The sequence below is a fragment of the Eschrichtius robustus genome, chromosome 9 (genome assembly GCF_028021215.1).
Source record: "Eschrichtius robustus isolate mEscRob2 chromosome 9, mEscRob2.pri, whole genome shotgun sequence".
Classification (NCBI taxonomy): domain Eukaryota; kingdom Metazoa; phylum Chordata; class Mammalia; order Artiodactyla; family Eschrichtiidae; genus Eschrichtius; species Eschrichtius robustus.
The window spans coordinates 49,737,443-49,760,712 of record NC_090832.1 but is presented as its reverse complement, the minus strand read 5'-3'; the positions used below and the strand labels follow the sequence as shown (position 1 = coordinate 49,760,712).

General features: G+C 40.1%; 1 protein-coding gene across 3 annotated transcripts in view; it reads right to left on the bottom strand.

Moving 5' to 3' along the window:
- Positions 1-13,627, bottom strand: part of CDK19 (cyclin dependent kinase 19) — a 184,934-nt gene extending 171,307 nt beyond the window's left edge. For 2 of the 3 annotated variants that reach the window (XM_068551273.1, XM_068551275.1), the window contains exon 1: positions 13,279-13,627. In XM_068551273.1, the coding sequence (XP_068407374.1) occupies positions 13,279-13,406 (128 nt within the window). In that variant the 5' untranslated portion in view covers positions 13,407-13,627. The remainder of the gene's footprint in view (positions 1-13,278) is intronic. The other variant, XM_068551276.1, reaches the window with a different exon arrangement.
- Positions 13,628-23,270: the final 9,643 nt, after the last annotated feature.

Sequence of the window (23,270 nt, the reverse complement as noted above, 5' to 3'; positions counted from 1 at the left end):
TAAGAAATTACGAAATGTATTCATAAATTTGCCAGTAACAGTTCACAACTGTTTACTTCTTAATTTTCACTGGAAATCAGGTTTTTAAGGATTAAAAATTCTAATATAAGTAATTAAAATGACTAGAAATAATAAGGGAAACATCTCTGTATGCAAGGAAAGTAGGATGTGTGCTTTCAAAAAGAAAATGTATGAGAAAAGGAGATATATTTTGGTTAAAAGAAGGTAATGTTGTCCTAAAGTATAGATGGTTATTTCAGAATGGGAAAGAAAAGAAAAAGGGACAAATTATGGACACAAAAAGTTGAGGAGAGAGGGAGACAGACAAAGAGGGAGAGAGAACAGGGATCTTGTGTGGTCAAACTGGCTAAAAATTGAATTGTAACAGTTTAAAAATAAGCTTTAATACCTATACTGTACTTATATTTAAAACTAAAACTTAATTTTCTTTCATCTGCTAAAAAGAGAAAGCTTCATTGGACTAATGTTCTGCTCTTGATAAGCTACTGTGAAAGGTTTCCGTTTTTAAGTAATCTGCCTAGAAAGTAACAATTTTGTGTTTTATCAAAATAATTTCCTGTGCTTCGTGTTATCTTTATCACCAGGTCTTTGATTACTTGAAAAAACCTAGTTTTCTCAATATTAAAGTTTTTCTCAGAACTATGTAGTCTTCTGTATTTGCCTTTGAAATCCTTAATTGTCACTTTGATTAAATGGATAATTAATTATTGTTTCATAATGATCTGTGATCTTTTTTAGTCAAGTGTTCAAAACCTTTTGATATTTTGACAAACTTCCCAATATTGAATTCTAAATGAAGTCTTTTTGACCTCCAACTGACTTTGGGATTTTCCAGAGGGCCCCCGGATCATCTCAAAAAAATTTGTTCTCTCTCCTCATAAAAAGAGAGATATTAAACTAGTTAGGCTTACTTGATATGTTAAATTACATGGGAAGCACTGCCAAGTAAGAAGTAATGCTAAACTTTGTATCAATATAAGTGTTCTAGAAATTGTATGAAATTCCTAGAAACCTGATATGCCCTGGTAGAATAGTATTAGTCGTAAGATTATAGTTGTAGTTATAATCTTAAAATGTTTTGTGTCACAGAAATAACCAAATTTCCTTGTCAATAATGAACTCTCACCAGATCTTCAGCAATGGACATTTTAAAGTCTTTTGTCATTTACAGACAGTTATTGTTTTACTCTGATGCTTTTGCAAAAGTGAGACTCATGGAAAAGACCCTACTAAGAACTCTTTACCACTGACACCACTGTAAATTATAAGGTGTCAAACCTTGGGTACATATTTTACAACTGAAGAAGGTTCCACCTGACACCTTGTCCTGTGCAAATGCTGGCGGCTTCGAAATCAAAATGACTAGGGAATGAAGTAGCCAACATCTATGTAGACTGCTTCCTCCTAAAATGTCAGATCAGGAAAGTTTCTTTCCATTCCTCCTTCCCTCTCTGACCATCCTTTTCCTAATTCTTACACTATGAAGGTATTTATGATTCTTTTGTACACTTTTTACCATGCTCTGGACTGGAAATAAAATGCCATTGTCTACATACCCCAGGCCACTGCAATCCAACTTCCAAATGACTGTTGAATTTGCCATGATTCTGGTGATCCTATAGTTCTGCCTGTCACAAAATTCTCCCTGATGTCCAATGCCTCACTTTCTTGGAACATACTCAGTCCCCCTCTATCATGTCATACTCCCTAAATCTGGGGGTCTATTTCCCTGTCTCTGGTTAACCCCCCCTTTGTAAAGAGCCTAAATACAGGGAAACCTGTATTTAGGCTCTTTACAAAGAAGGGGACACAAGGGAAGGTAACCAGAATAAAACTGCCTGTGTGGTCTACAGAAACCTTAAATTTTAAATTATCAGGAGGCATTCATGATTCAAATTCACTTCCTTTGGCAGATCCCTTCTCCCTTGGCTAGGAGTAAGTGCAAATGAGGCTATGATCAAGAACCTCTCCTTAACTGTTAAAGATACTGCAGAAACTACTGCTAAAGCAACAGCTGCCCAACAAAAATCTCTAGACTCTCTGGCCAGGTTGTTCTTGATAACAGAATAACCCTTGATTATCTTTTAACTGAGCAAGGAGCTATCTATGACATGGCCAAACACCACTTACTGGACTTGGATTGACACTTCCGGGAAAATTGAGACCCAGCTACATAAGATCACTAAACAAGCCAGTTGTCTTAAGAAAGTTACTTATTTAATAGAGTCTTTCTTTGACTTACTTGATTCTGATTGGTTTGGGTCTTGGGGACCATGGGTCTGAAGTACACTCCAGACATTGGGAATTATCCTGCTTATATAAATAACTATAGTAGTCTCCGTGGAGCACTGTATTCTCTCAAAAGTTTTAAATACATGTTTGCAGCCACTACCAGCAAGTAAATGATCTCCTCAGCTAAGACTAGAATGTCAGAAAAGGAACAAAGAGGGAATTCCCTGGTGGTCCAGTGGTTAGGACTCCGCACTTTCACTGCTGAGGGCCTGGGTGCAATCCCTGGTCAGGGAACTAAGATCCCACAAGCCCCAAGGCACGGCCAAGGGAAAAAAAAGTGTTAGTCTTTGCTAACTGACATTTCTAATGGTCCCTTTCCCCTTTCAGCAATCCCTTATACTAGTGCATCTGCCTATCCTGACTGACCTCTGTTGTGCCCTTCTTGATAGCTGTTTGGGTAAGAAAATTTTTAAAGAATTATAACCAGCTTTTACAAATTTAGGAAAATGTGAACCAGAGATTTTGTTTCAATCCTTCCAACTATATTATAAACACAGGGGCCTCAAATTTGCAGCTAGCACAGCATCAGACACAAAGTAGAATTCAATAAGTTATTATATTGATTATAATTCCCTATACATTGATAAGTAAAATATAATTTCTCTATGAGTGAAAACAGAAAATGTTCCCATTGTCTTGGTCTAGCACTCAGATTATAAGAAAAATAAGAAGGAAAAGCTAAAAATAGCAAAAAGAACCAAAAAATCACTGAAGAACTGCTTATTATGGTGAAACGTTAGAAACAACCTAAATATAAATAGGGAATTTATTTATTTTATTAAAACAATGCCTTGTTGAATTCAGGCAGACTCCTGAATCCAGTTCGTGCTGAATAAAAGAATAGCAACCCCAACTGAAGACCAAATTGGTAATCTAGAAAATTAAATAAAAGAAATCGTCCAGAATGTAGATGGGAAGGAGTTGAAAATTCTGAGAATGAATTTAAGAGACAGGGAATATAGTGCATAAAAGGTCAACATTTCTTAATAAGCATACCTGAAGAAGAGAACAAAAGAGGCAACAGAAGAAGAACTAAATAACAGGACATAAAAATTGCCCTAAACCAAAGAAAAAAGAAAGGGCCCACTTAAAAGATCCATAAGAAACTGGCAGGATTGGAAAAGGGAAGTGACGGCATGAAGGTAGGAGGAATGCTACTAAAGCTATTGAATACCATCTTTTAACTTTTGAAGTTGAAGTTATGTTCATAGATCATCTATTCAAAAAATAAATAATGTGTAAAAGACACAAGAAACAAAGCTAGATAAATGAAGGGGAAAAAAAAAAAAAGACTTACACTTTCAAGGCAGACTTTGGTGAAACTTTAGAATGCATGGATCAAGTGAAAACTCCTAAGAGTTCCATAGAGGGAAAAAAACACGTTTCCAGAAAGAAACTTCCCATGAGCAACAAGAAATGCCAGAAGCCATGAAGCAACAGCTTTGGGTTCTGAGAAAAAAAATATTCTTACTATAGAATTCTATATTCAGCCCAACTATCAATCAAGTATGAGGACAAAAAACACTATCAGACATGCAAGAACTCAGAAAATCTATACATCCCATATGAAAAAGCTACTTAAAAACATATCCTCAACTAACCAACGGCAACAAAAAAGAATCCAAGAAAAACCAACCATGGGATATAAAGAAAAACTGCTAGCTGAGTATGACCCAGAAGACTTGAAAAAAGGGCAAAATACAGAAGATCCATTGGACATTAATACCTGGAGGACTGTTTCAAGCAGCACTTATTTGGTACACAAGCCTACATTTCCTTCTCTATGGGTCTCAATATACTAATTCATTCAGCAATAAGTAATTTCATAATCATAATATTTTAAAGCTGCTGAATGGTTTCCAGTGTTCACTTTTTTAAATCAATCCATAGACAAAAAGCTATGGATAAACTAGAAAGCTATAAAAATTATACTCTAAAAATCAGGAGATGGAGAAAAAGAACAGGAAAAAAATTTGTTACTTCCCTTAACATTCACACGAGGAAGACCACAGATAATATCTGAATCGACAAACCAAGAAAAAGAAATTTAAGTTTATAGTTTAAAGTCATAAAAGTATTCACCACAAAAAAAATTTAAATAACAAAGGTAATAAATTTGAAGGTTGAGATGGGAAAAAGGAAAACAGGGGATAGTGAAATCTCACAAAATTGCTCAGCTTTTCTGATGGAAAGTCAACAGAAACTGCCTAAAGTTGATAAATCAAGACAGAATTATACATATGCTACTTAAAGTTATAATGATAAGCAGCAGCAAAACTTAAAACGGAAACAGTTAACACTGGTTATCTCTGAGAAGTGAAGGCGGCTTGGGAGTGGACAGTGAGAAGGAAATACTGTTGGAGTTTTTTAATCATGTGCAACTATTAATTTATTTATTTATCTATCTATCTATTTATTTATTTACGGCTGCATTGGGTCTTCATTGCTGCACGCAGGCTTTCTCTAGTTTTGGCGAGCAGGGGCTACTCTTCATTGCGGTGGCTTCTCTTGTGGCGGAGCACGGGCTCTGGGAGCACCGGCTTCAGTAGTTGTGGCACGATGGCTCAGTAGTTGTGGCTCGCGGGCTCTAGAGTGCAGGCTCATTAGTTGTAGCGCACGGACTTAGTTGCTCTGCGGCATGTGGTCTCTTCCCGGACCAGGGATCGAACCTATGTCCCCTGCCTTGGCAGGCGGATTCTTAACCACTGTGACACCAGGGAAGTCCAATTTGATAAATATTGATAGCATAAAAATAAAAATAGTTCCACTTTGATACAAATATACTATAAAGATGAAAAGATTGCTGAGAACTTAGTTAATAGAACTTTGGTTTTTTATATTACACAAGCTCAAATTACATATAAATTTCCAGAAGGAAGGAAGGTCACAAACAGTTTTTTAATTTGCACCAAAATCCAAAACAATAGGATTCACTCAGGTTCAAGTCACTCTTAAAATGCAAATATAATTAGGGACTTCCCTGGTGCCGCAGTGGTTAAGAATCCACCTGCCAATACAGGGGACACGGGTTCAATCCCTGGTCCGGGAAGATCCCACATGCCGCGGAGCAACTAAGCCCATGTGCCACAACTACTGAGCCTGCGCTCTAGAACCCGCGAGCTACAACTACTAAGCCCGCATGTCACAACTACTGAAGCCTGCATGCCTAGAGCTCATGCTCTGCAACAAGAGAAGCCACCGCAGTGAGAAGCCCACGCACCGCAAGGAAGAGTAGCCCCCGCTCGCTGCAACTAGAGAAAGCCCGCACACAGCAACAAAGACCCAATGCAGCCAAAAATAAGTTACTTAATTAATTTTTTAAAAATGCAAATATAATTGTAAAAGGGAAAGGGGAAAAGGAAACTAACTTTTGTAAAAAGCAACAATAGTTTGTGCCTCAAACTGCTTAGGTCTCTCACCAATGAGCTTATTTAACAATCATAACTGAAATAACTTTTCTACAGAAAGATGCAACTAACCCACCTATGAAGCCAAAGTTTTACCTTATTTTTCCAGCAGCCATAGACTTACCTTTCTGTCCAATTGAAATATCTATAGATATCTGCAAAAGTTTGCCATGACAGGGCTTTGGTCTGTGATCACAGAACAAAACAAAGTTAGCTGGCCTACCTGGTAATTAAATCCATATGCTGACCACATTCATCTTAGTAACTGAGATCAACCACAAAGTCTCACTGAAATAATATTTTTAAATAGAAAATATACAAGTTCAAAGCCTGTGTAAGGAGGGTATATTTTTCCTTTAGAAAGGCTGACTCTATTAGAAATTAAAGATATTTTATAAGGACATAAATTATTTGAGGACTTTACAGGTTATTTCTCTTTGATCCATCACCCACTTCTGTATAAGAACTCACACCCTCAATAAAAAACTACTGCTGCACGCTTGTATCTTGAATTACATCCTGTCCTCTCTCTCGAGATTCTCTTTTATCCTGAACAATGCATGCTCAAAATGGCTATTACAGGAAGTGTTGGACTATCAGCTATTTATAAATGGACAAAAATCTTTAAATAGCTCTGTTAGCTACCTCTTTATGGTTCTAGACCTTAAAAACTACCTGTTTTCAAGGAAATAGTCATGCTGGTAATTCAAAATGTTCAAAGTGTCCTTTAATTTTGGAATCCAAAGCTGCACTAAATTATATAGTCACAATATCACAAGATAACAAACAAGTTGATCTTTAAAAACACATTAGTCGAATACTCTTAGTCTAATCATTTACCACCAAGAAAATTCCAAATTGCAATATATTGCCTTCAAGCCTTCTATACTGATGTCTAACCCACCCTATACTACTTCAGAATTTTGCAAAACACACAATTTAACATCACATATTAACTTTTTATCCAGTATATCCAGTTCAAAAATATAGTACACAAAAGTAAAAATTCTTAATTCATCAATATTGACATCCATTGTACTAAAAAAACAAACGCTTTCCATTGATCTACTTTTTTCCTATCTAAAACTGACATGTCTTTCCCATGCTGCTAAAACAGTAACTTGCATTTCCTATGCAAACTAATAATTTAGAACTCATTTTGTATGTATTAGTAATTACTATTTTTAAAGCCTTAACATTTCTCTTCCTTATTCTCAGCCCTCCTGTCTCCAGTCTTTAGAGATTTATATCGGGTACATCACCATATTTGCAGATCATTTCAAGGCATTACTTCCAAAAGTAAGCAGCTTTTAGAAACTTAACTTACAGCGATACTAATATGCACAAAATACTGTACCTACTAAGGATATTCACCACAGTGTACTAGCAAAAGACTGGAGACAGCCTAAATGTCCATCAAGAGGGATAGTTAATCGCTTCTCGGCCTTTTGGCTAAGATCAAGTGAAGAGGGATAGTTAAATAAATTATGTAAGTCAATACAATGTAATATAATGAAACTATTATAAGGAACTAGGCATCTCTGTACATAAGATATGTAATGATCTTCAAGGTTATATACAAGGTTAAAAAATATACAGCAGGAACAGTACAGCACACTACCATTTATCATTAAACACACACACCCCTGAGAAAATCTCTCTAAAAAGGAAAACCAAGAATGGTTGCCTCTAGAAAAGGAAAAGGGTGACTGGGAAAGGGAAGGCTTACAGTACATTGTATAATCTTTTTTTTTTTTTTTTTTTTTTGCCATTGAAGAATTTATTGAAGCATCAGAATACTCGGAACAAACACATTGAATGTATCACAAATTACAGATTTGGCAAAACATGGAGGGTGGCAACCAGATTATATAAGCTTTTTTATGCACACACATTTACTACTTACTAAACACATATGCTCTTTTTGTAAAATGAAATATTTTTTGAAAAGTAATCAAATAACCTTGATTGATTCCATTCACAAATTGACAGCTTTTCAGTTCAAGTATTAGTTTGCTTTATCAAACTATTTCAGCCTCAAATTTTCTCCTATTACATGAAAGAAAAAATACAAACTTTCCTATTTCATTTGTCCACACCATCATTTATACATTTTTATTAAAAGGTCACTTCATGGATTTACGAATTGTGTTGCTAAGCCACTTGTTCCAAAAAACTCTAAACCTGAGAAGTCCAATATCATAGCTACTAGCCAGTTTCTCGGTCACACTAACTGCATTTCTTGAGCCACATGTGGCTAGTGGCTGCCATACTGGACAGCACAGATGCATTTTCATCATTGCAGAAAGTCCGACTGGACATCACTGCTCTAGACTAAGGGCTGGCAAACTAAAGCCTGTGAGCCAAATACAGCCCACCACCTTTTTTTTTTTTTCCTCCTGGAACACATTCTAATTTGTATTCATTTATACATTGTCTGTGGATACTTTGGCACTACTATGACAGATTCAAGTAATTGTGACATAGATGGTAGGTATGGCCCACAAAACCTGAAATATTTCGTTTCTGCCTCTTTCCAGAAAAAGTTTGTCAGCCAGTGCTCTAGACAATCAGATTTCATTGAAAAGAACATTCCCCTGGGCCCCAAAAACAAAGTTTTGAAGGCTTGCAGTGCATAAAGAACCAATTAAACAAGCTGATGTCCACTTGATTTACTAAGTGATAAAAGTATTTAGTTTTTTTTAACATGAATCCATAATACCAAAAAATTTCCTAAAATATGTTTGAATGCTGACGTTTTCTAAGCATCTCTATAACATCGCTAGTAAAAGCAGAGAAGACAGATTACTACAGTCTAGCAATTTTAGAAGAACTGGCCTAAGAGGAAAAAAAAGTGCTTAATAATTCAAAAAATTACCCATGTTACTTATCAAACTATTAAAAGAAATGTATCAACTGTCTTGGAAAGCAGCACATTATTTCTTACAGAAAAAATTACACTAGACCTAGTTAATGTTACATATTTACATTGAACTGCATGCTACATGTAGCATCCCCATATTTCAGGCTTTCAAAACAATTACTGAAAACACCAGTTAAGTATGTTTACCAGAACAGAAAAAATATATATATGTTTTCCAATTTAGGGCATTTTTTTAAAAATTTAATACAATTTTTGAGTGTGCTTACATACCCAACCCTGTACAAGTTGCTGGAAACAGGATGATGATGATCCGTTTGTAGTTAATAGTTTATGGCGCAGACTAGTATCACAGCGATATTATACACATAAGACCGAGAAGGGCAGAAGCACAGATAATGAGTACACTGGGTAACTAAGGGAAGACTTCTAGAAGAAAAGCTATCTGAACTGGGTATTGAAGTGGGAGCAGGAGTTTCCCAGGTTTGTGGGAGGGGGAAGGAAGAGAGAGGAATGGCAGACCAACACCATTCTGGTTTGAGTGCAGAAAAAGAAAATGAGACATGAAAAGGACTTAGCAAATCTTAGGGAAAAAATGAGCAGTTGAATGCTACAGAAGCATATGGCTTGAACACACTGGGAAAAAAGGAGGGAGGTGGTGGCAGGCGTAAAGGCTGTAAAGACTAAAGACTTTAAGATCCAAATGCAAATGGCTTTACACGCCAAACTAGGGAATTAAGATCTGATGTAACCGTATGAGCCACAGAGAATCTACAGCTTTACAAGAAGAGATATGACATGATTGATTTTATTTTGTAACACTGGCAGCAACTTGGATCTTGGACTACAGTGAGGCAAGACTAATGGCAGAGACCAATTCGGCTATTATGCAAATCAGAGATGATGGCCAAAAGTAATGAGACTGAAGATGAAGAGAAACCAGATGAAGAGAAGCAACTGCATGTGGTAGAATCTCCAGGCCTGAACTCCTACGTTTTTAAAATGCCCCTCATATGTGATACTTTCCCTTTTCCATATTTTTCGGTACAGATGTAGTATCCTTTGCATGGAAGAAGTTTATACAATAAGATTGTCAAAAGTGGAAGCAATGTGGTCTTTTTTGTTTTTTCTCCCAAGGTATTAGGAGGGAAAACACATTAGGAAATACAAGAGCTCAAGAGTCAAGAGATCTGGATTACAGGCTTGTCTTTGCCAAGACTATGGGCATGACAACTTCTAAAAGCTCTGGTTTTCTAATTTGTAAAAAGAAGAAATTAGACTAGATGATCTGAAACTCTTGAAAGCTCTAAAATACTATGATCATAGGGATACATCTTTAATCTTTGGGAGGTCTCCAAAAAAATGCAAATACAATTACCTATTTTAACTACGAACAAAATGTGAAAAACCCGTTAAAAACATACTACATTTATTGTGAAGGATTCATGACAGACATTAAGACATGTAGTTACCAACTACTTCTCATCTGAAACCCTAAGGCAAAACTGAAACTCAGTAAGATAACTCTGTCAGCCATTTCACTTTCAATTGCTATATTTCAAAATAACTCCAAAAAGCAGCATTCTTTTATTGGAGTGGTTCAAAAGACGAAATGAATGTTGCAAAGTTCAATGGTAATATTGTTGGGTACAACAGTTTTCAGACATAACACTAGTCTATGGAATCATGTTTGCCTGAACCTCTTATTCACAAAAGAACTTTTTAACAATAGTCCTTTATCAATCAAAACAAGAAGTGTTTCAAACTTGATAAATATGGTCTTGAGGTTTGTAACCATACTGTTACGTGACTTTTTCCTAATGCTGAAAACTGTATTACAAATTCTTGCTCATAAAAAGTCTAGAAATATTCTAAACTGGTTTCTCTTCAAGAATAACTTCTAAGCCTGATTTTTTTTTAAAAAAAAAAAGGATAGTTGGGTCAAAAGACCCCCTTCCTTCAAAACAAAAAGATGGAACAAATAACATTTTTATTAAAGGTGAAAAACCCAGATGTAAATCTTGCATTTCCAGTCCATTATAAATTTATGTAGCATAATTAATACAGCCTAAGTTAAAGTCATATTTCAAGGGAAACAACATTCTAAGGTTCTGTAAACTCTAGTATTAAACTATAAGCAGAGGCTTTTCTAATGATGTTTTATGTTACATTACTTCTTCCAGTGTTTCTTCTAGAGACCTGAACAATTTTGGGGTTATATGCTACATTACATACACCAGAATAGTTCCTCTTTAAGGTACTCACGTGATTTCTCTCTTGCTCCCTAAAATAGCATTATACATCTTTCTGAGTTAACCAAAATAAATTCTGGAAAGAGCTATACTGTAATTTACCATGATCAGAGTGTAAAATCCTTTACTATGCGAATCTGTATCAGCTTAGAACCATCACTAAAAACTTTCTGTTCTTTCAAATCGCCGGTATCAATGAACATAAAACTAATCCTGCTACCAACCCACAAGAAATGTGGGTGTTTACTATAAAGCCTTAAATCTCAACTAGACTCTTGGTCCAAGAAAAAGAACCTTTATACCGATTTTTCTTACATGTAATTTAGTGATTTAAAATAATGCTTTCAGATCCTGAAAGTTTTTTTTAAAAGCATGTATTTTGAAGATATACAAACTGATCTTACTCTACTAAAGAAGCTTTATTAATTCTAATTAAACAAATTTCACTCAAGAAGGAAGTGTATTCAAATCAAGAATTTTATTAGAGGGGAAAATATTCAAAAAGAACAAATATAAGCGGGAATTAAATTATCTGTTCTTTTTTGTAGACCGTGCTATTCAAATACAATTCAGAAGCAGAATTTAACTTTTCTTAAAAGCTGCTTGCTAAAAAAAAAAAAAAAAAAAAAAAGCTTTTTTTAAAAACAAAATTAAAATACATTTTTAAAATTCCAGTCCAAATATATTATAAAGTTAGCATGAGGAGTATGAAAAACAGCACCTCTGATTTGTTTTGTAATGCTAGTGCCGAAATAGGAAAGCTAGATGTGCTTTCCCCAAATATATCTGATAAGATTCTCACAGGAACACCAGTATAACAAGTAGAGTGGATATTCCAAAAACAAAACACAAGTTAATTATAGTACTTCACATTCCAAGACACTCATCCAAGGACACCTGGCAATTAACTAAGGAATTATGAGAAAAGTTTACAAACAACTGAGTACTATGGGGCCCGTTCACTTACAAGAGAAAAAATTATTTGCAATAATAATAATCCTTTACACTTGTAAAGTACCTTGTAGTTTTCACCATACTTTATGATAAAGGTTTATAAAGTTGTGCTTGCTCCTTCCCTGTATAAAATTAGCAAGCAAGCGCACGCGCGCGCGCACACATACACAAACCCCCCTACCTACTTTGATCCTAGAGTTCATCAATCAACCCAGAGAGTGTGCAGAACGATAAGCAGCACTTCAGGTCTTACTAATGTCACTGTGGCTGATATTCAGTTCATTCAGAAATGTTTCGCTACGATCCTAAAAACTCTCATCCAAATAGTTTGATCGTCTTTAAAGTTTAAGCGGGATAGGCAGACGTTCCCGGGCTCCCCAACTCCGGGGAAGGGGAACTCCTGCCAGGATGGGCCCTGAGGTGACGAATGGTTTTAACCCACCCTTCGCAGGCAGAGAACTGGTTCCACCTGTCCTGGAGTACGAGCCGTGTGCCCTCCAGTACGAAGGATAGGCATTCTCAATACCACGTCCAGCTCTCCTCCTACGAGAACAATCAGTAAGGGCTTCCTAAGGGGTTCCTACGATTCTCCCTCAACTCCCAGGAAAACAAAGGTTCAGGCCCAGCTCTGTGTTACTCGAATTCCTTTCTGGATAATCTAGGTGCCCCATAAACCTCAGCACGCAGTCATTTGGCAGAGGATGGAATGGAGGACCTAAGAATACCCAAGGTGCGGGGAAATGAGTTACCAGAGCGAACTCTGAAGTTCTGCGAGCAAAACGCGGTTAATCTCTCAGAAGGTCCTACATTCGAGGAAAGGTGCGGAATTGAGAACGTGAGAAATCGAAATCAGAGGCAGGCGAAGCGGCGTGGAGAAGTGGCCGGGTATACGACTGGGATTGAGGGACTGCGCGGAGGGGCCATCGGGTTGGCTGGCCCCAAGGGCGAAGGTGCCCAACAGCTCAGACCCGTGAGGCTGGCGAGGACCCAGACGCACGGCAGTCCGACGGACTCCTCGGCTAGGTTTCAAACCGCCGCCCCCGGGAGGCGCTCAGCCGATTGGAAGTTCCACCACGACCGTCACCAGCCCAAGGCCGGAGCGGCAACTCCTCGGCGGAGCTCTCCCAGCCCTCCGCGTCTCCCCTGGAGACCAGACACCCACAAACTCCACCTCCCACCGAGGTCCCAACTCGAGTCCCGCCGCCAGCTCCATGCACGCGGAGGGCGCCCCGCAGGACCGGACCTACGCCCCCCGACCGGGCTGCGCCGCGGGAGTTCAAGGGGTGCGACGGGGCCGCGCGGGGGGCGAGCAGAACCCACGTCCCTCAGAGTCTGCCCCGGGACGCGGCCCCGCGACCACCTCCGCCTCGCCCCCCGGGCACGGCCCGACCCGGCTCCGACCCACCCATCCCGCGCGGTCTCGGGCAGAGCTAGGACCCGAGCAAGCCTACTCCCCCGCCCCTGCTCTTACCCATCTTTTCGCCTCGCCTTGTAGACGTGCCCGTAGGTGCCGCGTCCCACTTTGCACCCTTCGTACTCAAACAAATCCTCCACCCGCTCCCGCTCCGCCGCCAGCTTCGCCTTGAAATCATAATCCATTGTCTGCTTTCCCCATAGAGGCACCGGAACGCGGGGGCCGCCGCCGCTCAGTCCCTCCTCCTCCTCCCCCCGCGACCGCCGCTCCACTTCTCGGGCCACCTCTCGGGCGCGCGCGCGCGTCGCCCGCCGCCCCGCGATCCGCCTTCAGCAAGGGACTCCTCGGCGGCCGCGGCAACCACCTCCTCCACCTCCTCCTCCTCCGCGGCAGCGGCGGCGGCGGCGGCTCCCGCAGGAACCCCCAGTCCCGCCTCCCCCCTTCATTTCCTTGTTTTGGAACCTGGTGGGCCGCGCCGCGGCTTCCTCGAGCTCATTAACGAACCAGCCCGCCCGCCCCGAGATCGCGGAGACTCCTGGGAAATGTAGTTCCTCAGGCCTCAGGCATGGTTTGAGTTTTGCGGCTGAAGGAAATACAACTCCCAGGCTGCCGTGGGCCACTACAGCCCCACCTTCACAAGGCGTGCACGCCTGCGCACTGAGACCGCCCCGCCCTCAGGTAGCGTTGGACTACCACCAGTTCTTGTGAAGGTAGAAAGCTCAAAGTTGCAGTGTGCTTTCTGTGAGTCTGTGGGAGCTGGTGGGAAGAAGGCGCTTCTTCTGGTGCAAGGAAGGTACTCTATTATAATTGCCCCCGTGCGAGAAGGAGAGTGGAAAGTGTTTAACAAGCGCCTTGCCCAGCAGCTTGCTCCAGCGGTTTACGAGGGGAGGACTGTGGTTAGGGCAGTTGTACTGAAGATTGTTGTTTGTTTTTTTGTAGCAATTGTCCCGCCTCTTACCCCGCCCCCATCCAGCCGCTCATTGGCGGAGAAGAGAGAATGACGTCCTCGTTGGTGCGTGGGTATCCCCAGGCTTTGGCTTCTTTCCGACTCTTGATTGGTAATTGCATGTGCTAGGTTCTTCCTGATAGGATAATCTTTTTTCTTTACGATGCAAAAACCGTATTTCAAAAGCTGAACATTCAGCGGTTTCCTACTTCTAGCATCGGCCAGAGAACATGTAACTTCTGCGCCCTAGTCGGCCAATCATCCTTTTCTTGGCGCTCTAGTCATGGTCTCCTCTTACCATATGTGATTCCCACAGCCAAGCTTTTGGCCATCTGTCTAAAGACAATTAAGGTGCCTGCAGAACGCAGCGTTTTGAAAACAATCATTTGGGTTGGATTGTAAAGGAATTTTTACGGTTTATGCATAATGGTGACGTTGTCCTAGAATGTTTAAGAAAGTCTCCTTTATCAAGGTGAACGTTGATTCATTATTGCGTGCATAAAACATAGCAAATGCTTGGGATGCAATCTTAAACATGGTTGGTGCTGGGATGGGACTTACATACCACATTCAGTGGGAGCATAGAGCAGGAAATAGTCAATTCTACCTGAAGTGGTAAGGAAAGTTAATAGTAGTGACCCGCCTGCTAGGTTTTGGAAGAAACCTGGAAAACTAGAGAGAGGCGTGGGGGTGGGGTGGGGGGAATTGTTTACTTACTACAACAATGTTTCCTGGGAAACTTCCTCAGATCTTGAAGTAAATCATGAAGTATCCGAGTTTCTGTTATTTCCAGGCACTATGATAAGTGCTGGAGATACCAGATGAAAATTGGTCTTTTCCATCAGGGACTAAAATGTATTGAAAAAATAAACATGCGAACAAATTAAAAACTATGTGGGTACAAAGAGCAATAATAGAATAGGAGGACTTCCAGAAGAGTCCGGGTAGGCGTCATTAAGGGGGTAGTTTTCAGCCAAAATTTAAATAATCTTATTTGAAGGACACGTGGGGAAGTAGCAAAGAATTATTTCTGGCAGAATGGCATGTGTATATATCATTGACAGAACCTGATATATTCTGACAAATGCAAATAGCTTGAACATTACAGATTAAGGCAGGAAATAGATGATGGCTAAGAAGAGACTGGAGAGATAAGCAGAGGTCAGAATATGAAGACCTATATATGTCAAGCAGAAGCTTTAGATTTCCTCAGTCTATAGGCAATAAAAAGCCATTGAAGACTTTTGAGCCAAGAAGTAATCGATATTGTATATTCAAAAAAAAATACTTCTGGACTTCCCTGCTGGTGCAGTGGTTAAGAATCCGCCCGTCAATGTAGGGGACACGGGTTCAATCCCTGGTCCAGGAAGATCCCACATGCCGTGGAGCAACTAAGCATGTGTGCCACAACTACTGAGCCTGCAGTCTAGAGCCCACGAGCCACAACTACTGAGCATGCGTGCCACAACTATGAAGCCTGCGCACCTAGAGCCCGTGCTCTGCAACAAGAGAAGCCACCGCAATGAGAAGCCTGCGCACGGCAAGGAAGAGTAGTCTCCGCTCACCGCAACTAGAGAAAGCCCGCACACCCCAACGAAGACCGAGGCAGCCAAAAGTAAATAGAAATAAATCTTTAAAAAAAAAAAAAAGTTTGACCACACCGTTGTTACCAAGGATGGGGGAAACAGACATTCTCCTGCATTGCCAGTGGAAGTATATATTCACAAAATATGTACCAACACATACATTAGATTTTGGTTTGGCAATATCTATCAAAATTACATAATAGTATCCTACAATTATACTCCTTGTGGCGGATGCTCTGATAAGCCTTCCTAGACACACCCCCCTTCAGGACTAAGGGATGTACTATTCCCCCAAGCTGCTGGGAGTGCTGCCGCAAACAGCCTTCAGCTGTCAGCCCTCTTCAGGAATTGCCTTGTCTAAAGAGCCGCCTCATCTCACCTCACCTCACCATTTTCCTGGAGCACCTTACATCCAATGACTGATTAATGCAGGGATATAAAGGCCCAGACCTCTCACCCCACTTCAGGACAACTCTGATCCTATCTTCAGAACTCCCTGTTGGGCTGACTCAGGCCGTCACTGAGAATGTTCTCAATCTCCCCCATCCTGCTTTCTTCCTTTTCCTTCCACAAGTATTGATCCCATCAACATTCTGTAATAAACTGATTACATGTTAATCTCCATATCAAGGTCTGCTTCCCCAGGAGCCCAGTTTGTGGAGTTCCCCATGTGTGCAAGATGATATAACTTAAGGTTATTCATTGAGCATTGTTTCTACTAGGAAAGGACTGGGAAACAACAAAAGTGTTCATTAGAAAAGGACTGGATAAATAAATTATGGCACATGCACCAATGGATTATTATGCAGCCCTAAAAATAATGCAAAAGCTAAGAAATATGCCTCTCAGATCTCCTCCTTGCAAGAAAGCCCCAGTTGCTAAGCTCTGGATCTACTACTGCATTTGCAATGAGGCCACAGTCCCCAACGGTTGCTCCTAGCCTATGACTGACCATAGCAGGATGCTGGGAGTGCTGCATAGGCAGGTCCATTCCTGCAAGATGCAGAGTTCCTCTGACAGGTGAGTTGAGCTTAAGGACTCCTCAGGCATAAGCCTATCTGGCACTTTCTTCGAACTCTGTTGCAGTCTGAGTCACTGCCTACCCAACCCTCCTTCCTTCCCTCTCTCCTTCACGGGGGCAGATTAGCATCATGATCTGACAGCTCCTTCAGCTCCCTCCTTTCTCTTCCTCACAGGCATTTCCTCCAGTAAGTGTCTTACAGGTCTGATCCCATCTTGGCATCTACTTTTCAGAAGACCTGATCAATGAGGAAATTGTTTAGGTATTGAAATGGAAAGACCTCCAAGATATCAATATATTTTTAAGTGGAAAAAAAAGCAAGAATCAGAAGAGTGTCCATAATATGCTAACATTTTTATACAAAAGAAAAAATACATACTTTCTTGTGTATGCATGACTTACCTGTAGAACGACCACAAGAAACCGTTTGCTCAGGGAAGGAAAACTGTGCTTGAGAAATGGAGGTAGGAGGGAGAATTTGTACTGTATACCTTTCTGAATTTTGATCCATGAAATACTGCCTTTTCAAAAGGTAAGTAAATAAAATTTAAATGAAAAAAGAGTAGAAGCTTGGCTAAAAAGGAAGGAGAAAGATAGATAGGATTGTAGCTACCATGGTCAAGGGAGGTTCAGAGTTTTGTTATTAGTTTGTGTTTAATAAGGGGAAGGAACTTTTCATATATATATTTTTTATTGGAATATATTTGCTTTACAGTGTTGTGTTTCTGCTATACAGCAAAGTGAATCAGCTATATGTATACATATATCCCCTCTTTTTTGGATTTCCTTCCCATTTAGGTCACAACAGAGCATTGAGGAGAGTCCCCTGTGCTATACAGTCAGTTCTCATTAGTTATCTATTTTATACATAGTAGTGTATATATGTCAATCCCAATCTCCCAATCCATACCACCCCCTCTTCCTCCCTTGGTATCCATACATTTGTTCTCTAAATCTGTGTCTCTATTTCCACTTTGCAAATAAGTTCATCTATATCATTTTTCTAGATTCCACATATAAGCATTAATATACAATATTTGTTTTTCTCTTTCTGACTTACTTCACTCTGTATGACAGTCTCTAGGTCCATCCACATCTCTGCAAATGGCAAAATTTCATTCCTTTTTATGGCTGAGTAATATTCCATTGTATATATGTACCACAACTTCTTTATCCATTCCTCCGTTGATGGACATTAAGGTTGCTTCCATGTCCTGGCTATTGTAAATAGCTGCAATGAACATGTGGTGCATGTATCTTTTTGAATTATGGTTTTCTCCAGGTATATTCCCAGGAGTGGGATTGCTGGATCATATGGTAATTCTATTTTTAGTTTTTTAAGGAACCTCCATACTGTTCTCCATAGTGGCTGTATCAGTTTACATTCCCACCAACAGTGCAAGAGGGTTCCCTTTCCTCCACACCCTTCCAGCATTTATTGTTTGTAGATTTTTTGATGATGGCCATTCTGACCAGTGTGAGGTGATACTCATTATAGGAACTTTTCATATATTGAAGGAAAAGAGCTGGTGGAAAAAGAAAAGATGAAACCAATACTCTTCAGTACAGTGTTCAATAAATTACATGAGATATTGAACACTTTGTTAAAATAGGCTTTGCATTAGATGATTTTGCCCAACTCTAGGCAAATGTAAGTGTTCTGAGCATATTTAAGGTAGGCCAGGCTAAGCTATGATATTCAGTAGGATAGGTGTATTAAACGCATTTTCAACTTAACAATATTTTCCATTTAACGATGGGCTTAATGGGACATAACCCCATCGTAAATCAAGGAAGATCTGTAATAACTTTTCATTTCTATATGACGTGGGAAGCACGATGAAATGCAGAGGAAAAAAAGCGGTGGGAGTAAGGGCAGGGGGCTTGAAGAAGGAATGATGATTTTGGCAAGTAAGTGGAGTGAGAATGAGAGCTAACATTTACTGAATCCTAGGCATTTTATATAATCTAGCTAATATATAATCCTTATAACCACCATGTGAGGAAGGTATGCATTATCTCCATTTTACAGATAAAAATACTGAGGCTCCAGGAGGATAGTTTGTGTAGTCAGTCAGTAATAGGATTTAATCCCCAGTCTCTAAGACAATAGAGAACAAAGACTGCACTGCCAAGTATCAGTGTCATTTATCAAGATCAAATTATCCCAATGAGACATTTATCCTCTTTGTCACACTCTATTTTATATGTTAAAATTACCGCCTCTGCTTTTTTTCCCTTCATATTTGGTTGATATCAGTCACTAGTTCCCCCTTCTCAGTTCATGGAAGAGTCATAGGGCTTATGAAATACAGAAAATTTATAGTTGCCACTGCCACTGAGATGTTCATTGTCTCAGTATGTATAAGAGGCCTTCCTTGCCTTTGCTCTTTCCACTCAACCAGCAACAGTTCTCTGGCCAATCTGATTTTACATGTAAATACCTGCTATTCTTCTGGGAGGCATATTCATTTTACTTAAAGATTGATTTAAAGTCTGAGAACAAAGCTCCTTTTAATAAGGATGGTCTAAGCTTAAAGGCTGTTGGGGAAACAGATTCTGGTCTCTTCAGTACAGAGTCATGTCAGGGAAGCTGAAGAAGAGGAATGGGAGGCAATGGGATTAAGAATCAGACCTCTCTCCCTACTGGATGAGGATGCAGGCCAGACTAAGGGAGGGATGCCCACTTGCTGCTGATAGGGTGTAGGAAGAGGTTGATGCCTGTGTCAGTTTCCTAGCGCTGTTGTAACAAATTACCATAAACTGAGTGTCTCAAAACAGAAGAAATTTATTCTCTCACAGTTCTGGAGGCCAGAAGTCTGAAATCAAGATGTACAGAGGGGGCTTCCCTGGTGGCGCAGTGGTTAAGAATCCGCCTGCCAATGCAGGGGACACGGGTTCGAGCCCTGGTCCGGGAAGGTCCCACATGCCACAGAGGAACTAAGCCCGGGCACCACAACTACTGAGCCTGCGCTCTAGAGCCCGTGAGCCACAACTACTGAGCCCGTGTGCCACAACTATTGAAGCCTGTGTGCCTAGAGCCCGTGAGCCACAACTACTGAGCCCGTGTGCCACAACTATTGAAGCCTGTGTGCCTAGAGCCCGTGCTCCACAACAAGAGAAGCCACAGCAGTGAGAAGCCCGCCCACCGCAACAAAGAGTAGCCCCCGCTCGCCACAACTAGAGAAAGCCCGTGCCCAGCAACAAAGACCCGACTCAGCCAAAAATAAATAAAAAAATAAATAAAATTTTTTTAATTAATTAATTAATTTAAAAAAAAAAGATATACAGAGGGTTGGTTCCTTCTAGGGGCCCAAAGGGAAAATCTGTTCCATGCCTCTCCATTAGATTCTGGTGGTTGCTGGTAAGCCTTGACATTCCTTGGCTTCTGGCAGCATAACTCCAATATCTGGCTCTATCTTCACATGGCCTTCTTTCATCTGTGTCCGTGTCCAAATCCCCCTGTTCCTAAAAGGACATCAGTCATATTGGATTTAGGCCCCAACCTAATCCAGTATGTCCTTGTTGTAACTTGTATGCGTCTACAAAGACCTTATTTCCAAATAAGATCACACTCAGATTCCAGGTGGACATGAATTTGGGGGGGACGCTATTCAACCCAGGATAGTGCCTGAGCTTTGACTCTGTCTCTGAATGAGGGGCCATCCTGAAAAAGGGAAGAAAATGGTCCTTCACTTAACCCACACCACATTCAGTGGGAGTGAGAGAGAATCTTTGGGATCCCCAGACTGGGCTTTCTTTTTTGTTTTTGTTTTTTTTTAAATAAATTTTATGGTACGTGTATTTTCTTTTAAATAATTTGATTTTTAAAATTTATTTATTTTGGCTGCGTTGGGTCTTCGTTGCTGCACGTGGGCTTTCTCTAGTTGCAGCGAGCGTGGGCTGCTCTTCGTTGTGGTGCACGGACTTCTCACTGCGGTGGCTTCTCTGCAGAGCACAGGCTCTAGGTGCGTGGGCTTCAATAGTTGTGGCTCGTGGGCTCTAGAGCACAGGCTCAGTAGTTGTGGCGCACGGGTTTAGTTGCTCCGCGGCACGTGGGAATCTTCCCCGACCAGGGCTTGAACCCGAGTCCCCTGCATTGGCAGGCGGATTCTTAACCACTGTGCCACCAGGGAAGTCCCTATCCTTTCATTCTTTAAACTTCTTAGCCCCACTATAGCATGAATTGTTCCCTGACACCAGAATGCAGCCTGCCCTAGGTGTTAAACAAAAAAACAAATAAATGATAACCACCCAGAAATTAATAAGGCCTAATCACATGCCAGTAAGGAATTTGAAAGGTTTGATCTAAACATTTAAAAAATGAGTTTATTTGACATAGGTAGAGAATGAAAGAATAAAGTGATGGTTTCAACAGTTTGTTCGAGTCAAAAGGAAAGGTCGGATTTCCCTGGTGGTGCAGTGGTTAAGAATCCGCCTGCCAATGTAGGGGACACGCGTTCAAGCCCTGGTCCGGGAAGATCCCATGTGCTGCAGAGCAACTAAACCCGTGCACCACAACAACTGAGCCTGTGCTCTAGAGCCCACGAGCCACAACTACTGAGCCCACGTGCTGCAACTACTGAAACCCGCACACCTAGAGCCCATGCTCCACGACGAGAGAAGCCACTGTAATGAGAAGCCCCCGCACCACAACAAAGAGTAGCCCCCGCTCGACGCAACCAGAGAAAACCCGCGCGCAACAACGAAGACCCAATGCAGCCAAAAATAAATAAGTAAATAAATTTATTTTAAAAAAAAGGGGATATATATAGGACATTCCATCCAAAAACAGCAGATTACACGTTCTTCTCAAGTGCGCACGGAACATTCTCCAGGATAGATCACATCTTGGGTCACAAATCAAGCCTCAGTAAATTTAAGAAAATTGAAATCATATCAAGCATCTTTTCTGACCATAACGCTATGAGATTAGAAATGAATTACAGGGAAAAAAACGTAAAAAAGACAAACACATGGAGGCTAAACAATACGTTACTAAATAACCAAGAGATCACTGAAGAAATCAAAGAGGAAATCAAAAAATACCTAGAGACAAATGACAATGAAAACACGACGACCCAAAACCTATGGGATGCAGCAAAAGCGGTTCTAAGAGGGAAGTTTATAGCTATACAAGCCTACCTAAAGAAACAAGAAAAATCTCAAGTAAACAATCTAACCTTACACCTAAAGAAACTAGAGAAAGAAGAACAAACAAAACCCAAAGTTAGCAGAAGGAAAGAAATCATAAAGATCAGAGCAGAAATAATTGAAATAGAAACAAAGAAAACAATAGCAAAGATCAATAAAACTAAAAGTTGGTTCTTTGAGAAGATAAACAAAATTGATAAGCCATTAGCCAGACTCATCAAGAAAAAGAGGGAGAGGACTCAATAAAATCAGAAATGAAAAAGGAGAAATTACAACAGACACCGCAGAAATACAAAGCATCCTAAGAGACTACTACAAGCAACTTTATGCCAATAAAATGGACAACCTGGAAGAAATGGACAAATTCTTAGAAAGGTATAACCTTCCAAGACTGAATCAGGAAGAAATAGAAAATATGAACAGACCAATCACAAGTAATGAAATTAAAACTGTGATTAAAAATCTTCCAACAAACAAAAGTTCAGGACCAGATGGCTTCACAGGTGAATTCTATCAAACATTTAGAGAAGAGCTGACACCCATCCTTCTCAAACTCTTCCAAAAAATTGCAGAGGAAGGAACACTCCCAAACTCATTCTATGAGGCCACCATCACCCTGATACCAAAACCAGACAAAGACACTACAAAAAAAGAAAATTACAGACCAATGTCACTGATGAATATAGATGCAAAAATCCTCAACAAAATACTAGCAAACAGAATCCAACAACACATTAAAAGGATCATACACCACGATCAAGTGGGATTTATCCCAGGGATGCAAGGATTCTTCAATATACGCAAATCAGTCAATGTGATACACCATATTAACAAATTGAAGAATAAAAACCATATGATCATCTCCATAGATGCAGAAAAAGCTTTTGACAAAATTCAACACCCATTTATGATAAAAACTCTCCAGAAAGTGGGCATAGAGGGAACCTACCTCAACATAATAAAGGCCATATATGACAAACCCACAGCAAACATCATTCTCAATGGTGAAAAACTGAAAGCATTTCCTCTAAGATCAGGAAGAAGACAAGGATGCCCACTCTCACCACTATTATTCAACATAGTTTTGGAAGTCTTAGCCACGGCAATCAGAGAAGAAAAAGAAATAAAAGGAATACAAATTGGAAAAGAAGAAGTAAAACTGTCACTGTTTGCGGATGACATGATACTATACATAGAGAATCCTAAAACTGCCACCAGAAAACTGCTAGAGCTAATTAATGAATATGGTAAAGTTGCAGGATACAAAATTAATGCACAGAAATCTCTTGCATTCCTATACACTAATGATGAAAAATCTGAAAGAGAAATTATGGAAACACTC